This window comes from Bufo gargarizans, chromosome 3 (assembly GCF_014858855.1).
Source record: "Bufo gargarizans isolate SCDJY-AF-19 chromosome 3, ASM1485885v1, whole genome shotgun sequence".
Taxonomy (NCBI): domain Eukaryota; kingdom Metazoa; phylum Chordata; class Amphibia; order Anura; family Bufonidae; genus Bufo; species Bufo gargarizans.
In genome coordinates this window covers 232,347,915-232,360,974 of record NC_058082.1, presented here as the reverse complement: position 1 = coordinate 232,360,974, position 13,060 = coordinate 232,347,915, and the positions used below count along the sequence as shown (strand labels likewise).

General features: G+C 43.1%; 1 protein-coding gene across 3 annotated transcripts in view; it reads left to right on the top strand.

Annotated features, from left to right (window-relative positions):
• TMTC4 (transmembrane O-mannosyltransferase targeting cadherins 4) overlaps positions 1–13,060 on the top strand; it is a 115,706-nt gene that overhangs the window by 53,954 nt on the left and 48,692 nt on the right. For all 3 annotated transcript variants that reach the window (XM_044284930.1, XM_044284928.1, XM_044284929.1), the window contains one exon: positions 1,643–1,730. In XM_044284930.1, coding sequence (XP_044140865.1) covers positions 1,643–1,730 — 88 coding nt within the window. The remainder of the gene's footprint in view (positions 1–1,642; positions 1,731–13,060) is intronic.

The window sequence follows — 13,060 nt, the reverse complement described above, 5'->3', positions numbered from 1 at the left end:
ACGGACATTTAACCCCTCAGATGCCGTGGTTAATCCTGACCACGTCATCTAAGCGTGCTGAAAACCGAAAGCTTTTGCTTTTGCTTGTGCTCTGGCTTCCCTGTGTGGCGATCAGAGGAGCAGGAGCGTGTGTGCAGCATCCCCTGTCTTTCTGAATGACAGGAGGCTGCTGCATAGTATTTCCTATGGAGCCCTTGCCAATAGGGCTCCATAGGAAAGTAGTGAAATCATCATAGACTCCAATGCATGTGTATTGGAGTCTATGATAATAGCAATCAGATATTCCCCTATGGGAACTATAAAAAGTGTAAAAATAAATAAAGGTAAATACACATCATGGCTGATTCGCCGTTTTTGGTCGCTTCAATTTCAATTTTTTTTTTAAATAAAAAGTGATCAAAAAGTCATACACACTCCAGAATGGTATCAATGAAAAGTGCAGATCGCCCCGCAAAAAACTAGCCCCCATACAGCTCCGTACACATAAATACAAAAAAGTAGGGCTACTTTCACATTTGCGTTCGGGGCTCCGCTTGTGAGTTCCGTTTAAAGGCTCTCACAAGCGGCCCCGAACGGATCCGTCCAGCCCTAATGCATTCTGAGTGGATGCGGATCAGCTCAGAATGCATCAGTCTGGCAGCGTTTGGGCTCCGCTCAGCAGGCGGACACCTGAACGCTGCTTGCAGCGTTCGGGTGACCGCCTGGTCATGCGGAGGCAAACGGATCCGTCCAGACTTACAATGGAAGTCAATGGGGACGGATCCGTTTGAATTTGACACTATATGGCTCAATTTTCAAACGGATCCGCCCCCCATTGACTTTCAATGTAAAGTCAAAACGGATCAGTTTTTTTTTTTTTTTGTTCATGGTAATGCAAACGGATTCGTTCTGAACGGATCTAAGCGTTTGCATTATAGGTGCGGATCCGTCTATGCAGATGCCAGACGGATCCGCTCCGAACGCAAGTGTGAAAGTAGCCTTATAGGGGTCAAAATATGGCGACAAAAAAAATAACAGATTTTTTTCCCCCTACTTTTTTTTTTTTTTATCAAAACGCAAGAAAAACTATACATATAAGGTATCGCCAGATGTAGAATAAAAGTAACCAGTCAGTTTTATCGAACGTCGTAAATAGAAAACCAGTAAAAATGTGGTGGAATTGCTTTTTTTATTTATTTTTTTGCAAATTCACACCATTTGGATTTTTTTCCCCGCTTCCCACTACATCATATGCAATATTAAATAGTGGCGTTGGAAAGTACAACTTGTCCCGCAAAAAACAAGCCCTCATATAGCCATGTGATCAGACAAATAAAAAAGTATCTGGGAAGGCAGGCAGCGCAAAACTGGGGGAAAAAAAAAAACTATGGCAGTGAAAGGGTTAATACCTTAATCGGGCTAACAGAAAAGTCCAAGTATAAAATACAATTTTTTTATGTTTTCTTTTGGTAGGTCTCTTTTGTATATATTTATATAAAATAGGCTTTTATCTCTCTTCTGGTAGGTCTCTTATGAATGCTGCATTATTGGCCGGGGCAGACTATTCCTGTAGTAGTTTGTCGTTCACACAATAAAGCTCGTCTTTGTTTTCTGTGCTTTATTAATATGTTAATATATGTATTACATGTTTTGTTGTTTATAGGTTGCCGGAATTGTTGGCAGGGCAGATCTTCTCTGTGCGCTATTTGTTGTTTTATCTTTTCTTGGATATAGCAAAGCCCAAATAAGAAGTGAGTATTCATGTTTTTTCTTGAAATAACACAATTGTAAGAATGTACATACATTAAGCCTCTACCGAAGGCACGACTGACAAGCAAGACATGTGGGAAGTGGATTAGGTAAAAAAATATAAATAAATTGTGATTAAGTATAGGTCCAGTTACTTAGAACATCAGCTCTCCCAACCAAGCTTTAGAATGGACACTGGGAGGCGCTGAGAAGGAAACCAGGCAGGTCAGTTGCTGGATGCCAGACTCACACCTTCAAAGCTTTTGTTCAAATGAGGCTTCAGTGCCCTCCGGTTGCCTTCTTTTTAAACATCCGATGGTAGAACTGTCATTCTAAGTAATGACATTGACACTTTAAAGTAAATCGGAACAGTTTGGGGCAGATTTACTAATGCTGTCTAAAATGTAGAGCAGTAAACTTAGGCAGTCTAAAGATGCACCACATTTATCACAGTGGCTCACCCTAGATAAGGGATGCTCAACCTGCGGCGCTCCAGTTGCAATTCCCACCATGCCCTGCTGTGGGCTGTCCGGACATGCTGGAAGTTGTAGTTTTGCAACAGCTGAAGGGCCGTGAGTTGGAAGCCCTAGATGATGGATTTGGTGCATGGTTAGATATTTTTGTTTAAATGGGTATTCCTGTTGTAACATGTTGTCCCATGTATACAGGGTAGGGGATAACTGTTAGATTGCCGTGGTCCTGACCGCTGGGACCCTCACTGATCACAACTATGATCTTGTACCCTGCAGGGTCAAGCATATGCACTGCCCTCCATTCGTTTCGGTGGGATTGCTGGAGCCAGTCAAGTACAAACACTGAGCTATTTCCCACAGTCCCATAGAGATGAATAGAGGGGTGTGCATGCTCGACCTGCTGTTTTTTCGGGGGCCCTGCAGTGTACGAAGTCCCTGTTCTCGTGATTGGAGTGGTTGGAACCCCACCAATCTAATAGTTATCCCCTATCCTGAGAATGTGATAATGTCTAACTTATACTTGCCTTATTGGTTGGCTTAATTTGTGACACGTTTTTGCATCGTAGACCATGCTCCATTCTGTTAGACTGTGCTCATTTTCTATTATATACATACCCTCATCAATAGGAAAAGTGATTTATTCTTTGTGGCTCATTTTTCTTCTTAAATATTCAGAAATCCAAACTATGGAGCATTTTACGCCACATTTTAAGTGTAACCACATTAGTAAATGTGGGCCTGTATGCTTCTCCATAGTTGTCATTCTCTCCTCTCATAGCTCATAATATTATTTGGAGAAATCATGATGCAGAGCGTGCCTTTCCTGTGTTAGGGTCGTTACGATATTCCCTGTACCTCTACTACATGGTGTTATGAACCTGTATAAGAGTAGTTCTTATTATAAAATGGCTCATTTTTATGTGTACATAGATACAGTTGTGCTTATAAGTTTACATACCCTTGCAGAACTTGATTTCTTAACCATTGTTCAGAGAATACGAATGATAACACAAAATCTTTTCTTTCACTCATGGTTAGTGGTTGGCTGAAGCCATTTATTGTCAAGCAACTGTGTTTACTCTTTTTAAATCATAATCGCAACGCAAACTACCCAAATGACCCTGAGCAAAAGTTTGCATACCCCAGTTCTTAATACCGTGTATTGCCCCCTTTAACATCTTTGGCAGCTTGAGGTCTTTTGTGGTAGTTGTGGATGAGGATCTTTATCTTCTCAGATGGTAAACCTGCCCATTCTTCCCAGCAAAAAAGCCTTCAGTTCCCCTAAATTCTTGGGCTGTCTTGCATGAACTGCACGATTGAGGTCTGGAGACTGAGATGGCCACTCCAGAACCTTCACTTTATTTTGCTGTAGCCAATGACAGGTCGACTTGTTGGAATATCCAAGTACGTCCCATACGCAGCTTCCGGGATGATGAGTGCATATTTTCCTCCCGTATTTGCTGATATATTACAACATTCATATTGCCATCAATTCTGTACAAATTTCCTGTGCCTTTGTAGCTCACACATCCCCCAAAACATCAGCGATCCACCACCACGTTTCACAGTAGGAATGGTGTACCTTTCATCATAGGCCTTGTTGACTCCTCTCCAAATGTAGCACAGGAAAGAAGAAAATCGACAACATAATAAGGAAATTCCAGGCGGCGCTCTGTCTTTAGTTCATGTATCCTTTATTTCATCTGTAACAATGTATCAATAAGAATGACAATGGACGCATTTCGGCCCGTCTAGCCTTTGATAAAGGCTGGACGGGCCGAAATGCGTCCATTGTCATTCTTACTGGTACAGTGTTACAGATGAAGCAAAGGATACATTAACTAAAGACCGAGCGCCCGCTGGAGTTTCCTTATTACTGTTTGGCATATTGCAAGCGGGATACTTTGTGGCATTTGCGTAGTAATGGCTTTCTTCTGGCAACTCGTCCATGCAGCCCATCTTTCTTCAAGTGCCTCCTTATTGTGCATCTTGAAACAGCCGCACCACATTCTTTCAGAGAGTCCTGTATTTCACCTGATATTATTTTTCTGTCAGTTGTGGCTGAAAGTTTAGTTGGTCTTCCTGACCGTGGTTTGGTTTCAACAGAACCCCTAATTTCCTTATCCACCATGACGGCTACCATGGAGAGATGACCCTTGACCTCTATAGGGGCAGGAACACAGAGTTTAAAAGGCCACCACCCACTCTCACCCTCACTGAACTACACACAACCCCAAAATATTGCAAAAAATCTGGCAAGGAGTTACTCAAGTTTATTCCTGGTCCAGAAACCAGACGGATCCTCCCATACTATAATAAATCTAAAAGGATTAAATCAGCACATACTATACCGAAAATTCAAAATAGAGTCTATTTCTTCCATCATTCCACTAATCAAAAAAGGTTCATACATGACGTCCATAGACCTGAAAGACGCGTATTATCACGTCCCCATACATCAACAGTCTCTCAGGCCTACTTAAGATTCGCCCTGCAAGATGAAAAAGGCATAAGAAAATGACTTTCAGTTTACAGCTTTACCCTTCAGCATTTTCTCCGCCCCCAAGTAAAAAAATTTCCCTACCTAGACGAATTTCTGATCGTAGGAGACTCCTCAACAGAGACACACAATATAACCGACGAAGTCTTAAAAAAAATGTCAAAACTGGGCTGGATATTAAACATAAAAAAATCATGTTTAACTCCAAACACCCAAATAAAATTTCTGAGAGTACTTCTGGACCCTGTGACCCAGTCATCATCCCTCCCCATAAAAAAGCTGGTGGTTTTCAGGGAGAGAGTACAAAAATTCCAGGCTCAGAAAGATAAGAGAAGCCATGAGCATCCTGGGATCTATGACATCCTGTATCACTACGGTGGCTTGGGCCCAAGCCCACTCCAGAACAATGTAGGCCTGGATCTTAAGAAATTGGGACGGAAAACCGTCCTCACTGGACAGGAAAATATTAATGCCACACCACGTAAAAATTTGATCTAAACTGGTGGAATGTAAGGAAAAACCTGTTAACTCGCGTAGCCTGGGAAACAACCCCAGAGGTCCAAATCATAACAGACGCAAGCAGTCAGGGATGGGGTGCCAAAGTAGACTCCTCAAATTGGCAAGGCAATTGGTCAGACCGCAGTAAGTACGAATTCTTCAAATTACAGAGAACTGCGTGCAGTATGGGACACCTTAAAAGTAGCCCAAAGCCAACTTCTAAAGAAACACCTAAAAGTATTTTCAGACAACACGACAACAGTGGCCTACTTAAAACATCAGGGCGGCACAAAATCCCAGGGTTTAATCCGACTGGCCAGACTAATTTTCCAGTGGGCAGAAGAACATGTCCTATCAATAACGGCGGTCCACTTAAAGGGCTCAGAAAATCTAGAAGCAGACTACCTGAGCGGAAAAACTATAGATCAGGGAGACTGGTCCCTGTGCCAGGATGCTTTCCTAAAAATTTGCCAAACGCTTCTGCTCCCTGAATCCCAGAGACTGACTGTGGGCAATCGATGCGTTCTCAACCAGGTGGACATGGAACCTGGCATACGCGTTTCCTCCCTGGTCCATAATCCCCAGGGTACTTCAAAAATCGAAAGGGATCCAACAACAGTAATACTGGTGGTCCCTTTCTGGCCAAAAAGAAGCTGGTTCTCCATCCTGAAAGACCTAGCCTTAGAAGAACCTTGGGAAATCCCATACCATCCGAACCTGCTGTCACAGGGCCCAATCAGTCATCAGAACCCCAGCCTGTTCCGTCTGTCAGCTTGGATCCTGAGAGCGAGATGCTGAAAAGTTAAAGGTCTCTCAGGGAAAGTCATCAATACTCTAAAATTGAGCCGTAAAAAAGTAACCACGGACATTTATCTAAAAATATGAAAGAGATACTGTTCCTGGCTAGGGGATAACTGCCCTAACAGATCACCACCCTACATCCATAAAATTCAAGATTTTCTCCAAAAGGGCCTAGTCATGGGGCCTAAACCTAACACTTTTAAGGTGCAAATATCGGCCCTAGCAGCATTCTATGATTCCGACCTATCAAATCGCAGGTGGATTCCAGAATAAGACCATCCCTTACGAATTAAGTACCACAATGGGACTTAAATCTGGTATTAAAAGGACTAACAAAACCGCCGTTCACTCCTTTGTCAGACATCTCATTAAAACATCTTTCATACAAAACGGCTTTTCTGATCGCCATAACATCAGCCAGACGCCTAGGCGAGATCCAGGCTCTCTCGTGTAAAGAACCTTACCTCTCAGTCTTTCCAGATAGGATAGTTCTAAAATTAGATCCTGGTTTTCTCCCCGAGGTCGTATCAAATTTCCACAGGGATCAAGAAATTATTTTACTATCCTTTCCCGTAGATGTCCTTCAGCCGGAAGAATCTCAATTCCATCTCCTTGATGTACGAGACGCCATCATGTTATACTTAGCCACTACTAAAGAATTTAGGAAAGACAATAACCTCTTAGTCCAGTTCGCCGGTCAGAACAAAGGGAAAAAAGTGTCAAAGGCCTCCATTGGTAGATGGATTAAGTCTACCATCGCATGCTGCTACTCCATGGAAGGCCCGAATAGTCCAGCCAACATTAAAGCCCATTCCACTAGGGCTATGGCATCTTCCTGGGCAAAGAAGGCTGGTGTTTAACTGGACACCATATGCAAAGCGGCCAGTTGGTCAAATATAAATGCCTTCATAAAACACTATCGTCTGGATGTTTCAGCCAGTGCAGACCTGAAGTTCGGTCGCAAGATTCTGCAGGCAGCTTCCCCCCCTCTACCTAGTAATCTGGTAGTTCTCCATGGTAGCCATCATGGTGGATGATAAGGAAAACCGTAATTGGACTTGCCGGTAGTTTTGTTTCCTTGAATCCACCATGATGGCTCAGATATTCCCTCCCTATGTAAACCTTATCAGAGAGTATGAAGTAATACTCTTTTTTTAAAAAAAAACTAGTGTCACTGGTGGTTGAATATGCTATTATAATATTCATTAGGCTGCACCCACTTAATCTGTAAACACTGAGGGTGAGAGTGGGTGGTGGCCTTTTAAACTCTGTGTTCCTGCCCCTATAGAGGTCAAGGGTCATCTCTCCATGGTAGCCGTCATGGTGGATTCAAGGAAACAAAATTACCGGTAAGTCTAATTACGTTTTTCCACTTATTAATTAGAGTTTGAACACTGCTGATTGGCATTCTCAAGTCCTTTGATATCTTATATCCCATTCCTATTATATAGAGTTCAACTACCTTTTCCGCAGATCCTTTGACAATTCTTTTGCTTTCCAATGACTTAGAATCCAAACAACATCAGTGCAGCACTGGATGAAAGATGCCAGGGTCTGTCAGGAGTCAAGAAAGTCATTGACCTTTTATACACACCCACTAATTACAAGCAAACAGATCGCAGGTTAATAGCCATTGTAACCCTTTTGTGTCAAGTTGTGTGCATGTTATCAGGCCAAATCACCAGGGTATGTAGACTTTTGATCAGGGTCATTTGGGTAGTTTGTGTTGTGAGGATAGGTCATCAATATTAAAAGCCTGGAGAACCCCTTTAAATGCCTCTTTGCATATTTGTTTCCCATTGAGCATCCCCTATAGGTCCCCAATCCAGTAAGTCACCATACAGAACTGGTCTCTTTAAGGAGATTCAGCACCCTGCCTAAGCCACTTCCTAGGCATCACACTCAGCCAGTCAGAATCCTACTCCGTACTGACGAGGGGGCTAGCACTCCGAAATGGCTGTCTACAGATGGTTTTCTGGCTTGGTTATATTCCCTTTTCAAATCCCAAGGCTTGTTGGAAAGTTGGATCTTGACTCGTACGAGGGTCACTCCCACAAGGTGGTGCTAGTGAGATGGTTCTCTTGGAAGCTACTGCTTTGCATATCGGTATTTATGGGATGCTTTGTGTGCACAGCCCTCTTCAGTTCACATCACAGCATTTCAATAAGATTGAAGCATTCTGGTTATATTCAGTTTTCCCCATCCACAGGATAGGGAATAACTATTAGATTGGTGGGGCCCTACCACTGGGACCCCCACTGATCACGAGAACAGGGTCCCTGTACCCTGTGGAACCCCTAAAATGAACAGATCTGCCAGTATGCGTGCGCTCAGCCGCTCTATCCATTTCCATGGGAGTTCTGGAGATGGCAGAGTTCAGCGGTTGGCTGCCATAGAAATGGATGTAGCGGCTGAGCACATGTCTGACAGCCTGCTATGTTCATTTCATGGGCTCCATGGATTACTGGGCCCCCGTTCCCTTGATTGGTGGGGTGTTAGCAGAAGTACTTCCACGATCAAATAGTTATTCCCTATTTAATGGATAGGTGATAATTTAATAAAACTAGAATTCCCTTTTTAAGGTCAGGACTCTGACTTTGTCATACCGAAACACACATCTACCACTCTTGGTTGATTTACTTTGCATGCTTTGGGCTATTTATATCACCCAGCGTCTCTTCACCTTAAAGCCATGGAGCGCTGCCATTCTATCTGCCTGTGAAATGTTGTTACTCCACCATAAAATTCATAGTTCCCTCTATGATCACAAGGAGTCCAGGTCCTGAGGCAGCAAATCAGCCCCAAACCGTGATGCCCCCTCTACCAGGCATCACAGTTGGGATCAGGTTTGGTGTTGGTATGGAGCGTTCTCTTTCTTTCCTCCATTGAGGGCTTTATTTGCTTGTAGTTTTTGTAATCGTTCTTTCTTTGCTGTAATGTAAATTTTCACCCCATGAATTGACTTCATGTTGAGCTTGTGAAGGACTTGTACTTATGTGCAGCATTTAGTGTGAACATCACAGCTATTATGTCACATGCATATGTATTCATAAAGCTAATATATTCAGCGTCTCCATACTATATGGCTCTCTTTAGTAAGACCTTTGTCATTGTATTCACTTTCACCAATTACTCTGCTTGTTGTAAGTGTTGTCGACGATGAGATAGTAGGTGTTCAATGAAAAGGACCCCATGTTTTGATGTGATGCACTGATATACAGACGTCTCCGTTTTCTATTTAAAAGATGCTTTTAAATGAGCAACACTGGAAACTCTTATGATGCTCAGCTAGCCAGAGATTACAACACAATGGAAACGTAGAAAGGCATTCAACCTCTAGAAAACACATAGGCGATTATTCTGGTGAAGCGGTGTTGTGGAACCAGACCAGCCTTGGCAGCAGTTTTCACCCTGGTCAATAATCGTGTGCATTTCAGTCCTGTCAAACATTGTAGATGCATATTTTTTAAAGGATGCATGTTGGCAATATGACAGGCAAGTATATTTATGAAGAGTGCACATTGTCCTAATTGCTGGAACATGTCCATGTAGTCTTAGCATTTTGCATTCGGAAGGTGGGGACTCGGGAACTGCACATGGATCGTGAATATAGTATGACTTTGCTTTTGAGTCAGCTGCCTTGTTTTTATTATTAGCATACAAAAATATCTGAGCACATAAAAAAAATAAAAATAAATTTCTTTAAAGGGCTGGTCTACTCTTTCTTTGCCAATGGAGTTCAGCTCTTCCTAGAAGTTCAGTGGGGGATCCATTCCATTTGATTGAAAGCGCAGGCAGGTGGCGCTGTAATGACATTATCGCGCCGCTTGCTTGTGTGTGCATGTTCCCAGTGCTTTTTTTCAGCTGTTCCAGCTTATAGCTGAATAGAACAGCTCCATGGCCACTGCACATGCCCTGGAGATGTCCCTTAAACATGACATGCTGCAGATTAGTGGCCAGGACAGCACCTGCCGCACTATACTTGACTATCTCTGGCGCTCCCCTAGAAATGAATGGAGCAGCGGCATGCTTTTCCAACCAGTCGCTCAAAAGGGGCTCAAAAGGGTACGGGGCCCTTCATTCCCATGAACAGTGGTGGTTCGGTAGAACCCCCACCAATCTGATGGTTATCCCTCCTCTTCACCTTCTCCACTGCCCTGTCACTGCTGCTCATGAACCTTTTTGAGAGGACCAATCGTCCTGCCTGTGTGGATGCCTGGCTCTGGAATATTTTGCCAGTGAGGATTCATCACTGCATGCACAGTTGATTTCAGGAGGCTCTCCCTGCTGAGACCTGCACAGCGCAAGTGCCGATGACTGCATATGTCAGATCGGGGAGAGCCTCCTGCGATCAAGAAGAGCCTCTCCCTGTTGAGATTTCAGGGTCAGGCATACTAAAACAATGAGGTTGTCTAGCCCAGTCAATCCAGCCATGAGAGGGAGTGGTGACTGGGGAGAGAAGAAGGTTGAAGTGGTACTTTGAGTTGCCAAGCCAACCCCAGCCATGTGCTCCGGGCACCTCATTTACCTAAGGCTACTTTCACACTAGCGGCAGGATGGATCTGACAGGCTGTTCACCCTATGGGATCTGCCCTGCTGCTATTTCGCCGGACTGCCGGTCCGTCCCCATTGACTATAATGGGGACGGGGGCGGAGCTCCGGCAGTGCATGGCTAGAGGCCTCCGGACTAAAAGTACTGCATGTCCGACTTTTTAGTCCGGCGGCCTCTCATGGCGAAATAGCGGCAGGACGGATCCGACAGGGTGAACAGCCTGTCGGATCCGTCCTGCCGGTAGTGTAAAAGAATAAGTTAAAAATGTTTCTGCAACCGTACATCAGATTGCAGCAATAGAGGGCTTATTTAATTCACCATGATAAACTCTCCATGACAGCATGTCTGGTTTAGGGTTGATCATGGTGGCAGATGCTCGTTAACACTGTTCAGTCACAGTGTAAGGCCTCATGCAGACAACTGTTGGTTAGCAATTCCATGGATTGGGGACCGCAATTTGCCGCCCCTAATGCACGGGCAACATCCGTGCGAAATCTGCAGATGGATCCGGACCCATTCAACTTGAATGGGTCAGTGGTCTGTCTGCAACTCAAAAAAGTAGTTTTCCTCCTGCATTACCCACAGGGAGAACTCATACAAGGTGTTAATGTTTTGGTACCACACTCTGCAGCTGCTGAGACATCTTAACTCCAATGTTTCAGACAGATGTTGGTGTTGTGGATCGGGACTGTTCCTTGATACGATACGTCCTTTTTGGTCTATAGTGCAGGACATTCTCTTCCAACGTCTCAATATTAGATTTCCATTAGATCCTTTTATTTTTCTATTGAACATGCTCCATATCCCATTGAAACAGCATTTCCTAAAACTAACTTTGCACATTCTGACGGCCGCCAGACGTCTGATTGCGAGTTTTTGGAAGAGATCTGTCCCACCCTTGCAGCTTGATCGTATTACTTGTATTGCTGAGGTTAGATTTGGCAATTGTGGGATGAGTTTTTTGACTCGCTCTCTTAAGCATCAATGGTACTAGTCTCCTACCCCTCCTTTCCCCCCTCTTTGTCTTGTCTTGTGGTGCCCCCCCCCCCTTTTGTACGAGTTTGTTCATATGACTATTCAGAGACAAACATCACAATTTACGATATACCTTATTGTATTTTGCTAAATTGATCTTGGTTCACGTATCTTGCAAATATCCATCTGCTATCTTTATGGATATTGGATTTATATTTCCTTCTTTGATTACCAATGCATTTTATGGGCAAATGATTGCTTCCATTGGTGTATTACTGTATTATCTAAAATACTTTAATAAAAAGACAATTGCAAAAAAATAAATAAAAATTGTTTGCGGTTCGGAGGCATGAACAGAAACACCACGGAAGCACATGGCCGGTGCCAGCATATCGCAGACCAGCTATTTGCGGGCCACAATACAGGCACAGCTGGGCAACTGCCATGTGCATGAGGCCTAAAAGTATGTTGAGGATTTAAGGCATTCTTTAGATTTTCTGACCACAGCATGCTCTATCTGCTGCGGAAATGCCATGGGTCTTCACAGCGGATTTAATTCATTGCTATGCAGTTAGTTAAATCTGCGGCTAATCTGAAATTCGCATGTATCACAGGTTTTTTTATGCGTCTTTTCCTGTGGAAAAAAATTCTCAATGTGAACTCTCCCTAATAGTTTTGCAGGTCTTAGCTTTTTTTGGGCAATATTTACTGGTAGATGCCATACCTTCAAATGACTTTCAGCAAATGTATGACCATATTTAGTTGCCCAAAACTTCCATACATTTGTGCTTCATTCCTTTACACATGGCACATTTTTCAGAATATTTCCAATCGTGAACTAAATTGTTTTAATCAAATATTGAAAAGTGTATCTGCATCAATTTTTTTATTTTTTATTTCTAACCAAACTAAGTGAGTTTTACACAAGACACCTTAAGTGCACACCAGCTACTTATTCAGAGGAAGAGCATCACCCTGACCTTTTTTAAATTTCATTATAAAATCCCTGCTGTTCCATGAGAACAAATGATTCATGAGCACCTCTGATAAAAGCCCTGAGACATCCCTAAATATAGGCTGCCATTCTTCCAGGAAGCCTGATGAGAAAATAAGCCTGTTTATGAAGAATAAGTGTGTTTCCGCTAAATGTTATAAGCAGAATACCTTGTTAAGTCTCCTGCTGGAGAGTCAGCATATAAAGACTCTTTGAGTTGAAAGAAACTTTTAAAATGAACTTTTAAGGCTATGTTCACATAGATTGGTAATTTGGCATGTGCTTTACAGCAATATCTGCAGGAGCAATCACTTGAATTTCTGTGTAAAGTGTCGCGGTTCAACGGGACCAATCTGGGTGGGATTTATCCACTTGCTTTTCCGTGCGGAATCCACAGGAATAAATAGCATGCTACTTTTCCTTTTGAATATTTTTTTTTCCACGTTGAGAATTGGGTTGCGGTAATCCCAATTACATGCATGAAGTGGAATACTGTTGGATTTGATGTAGATTTTGCTGCAGAATATGCGCTGAAATCC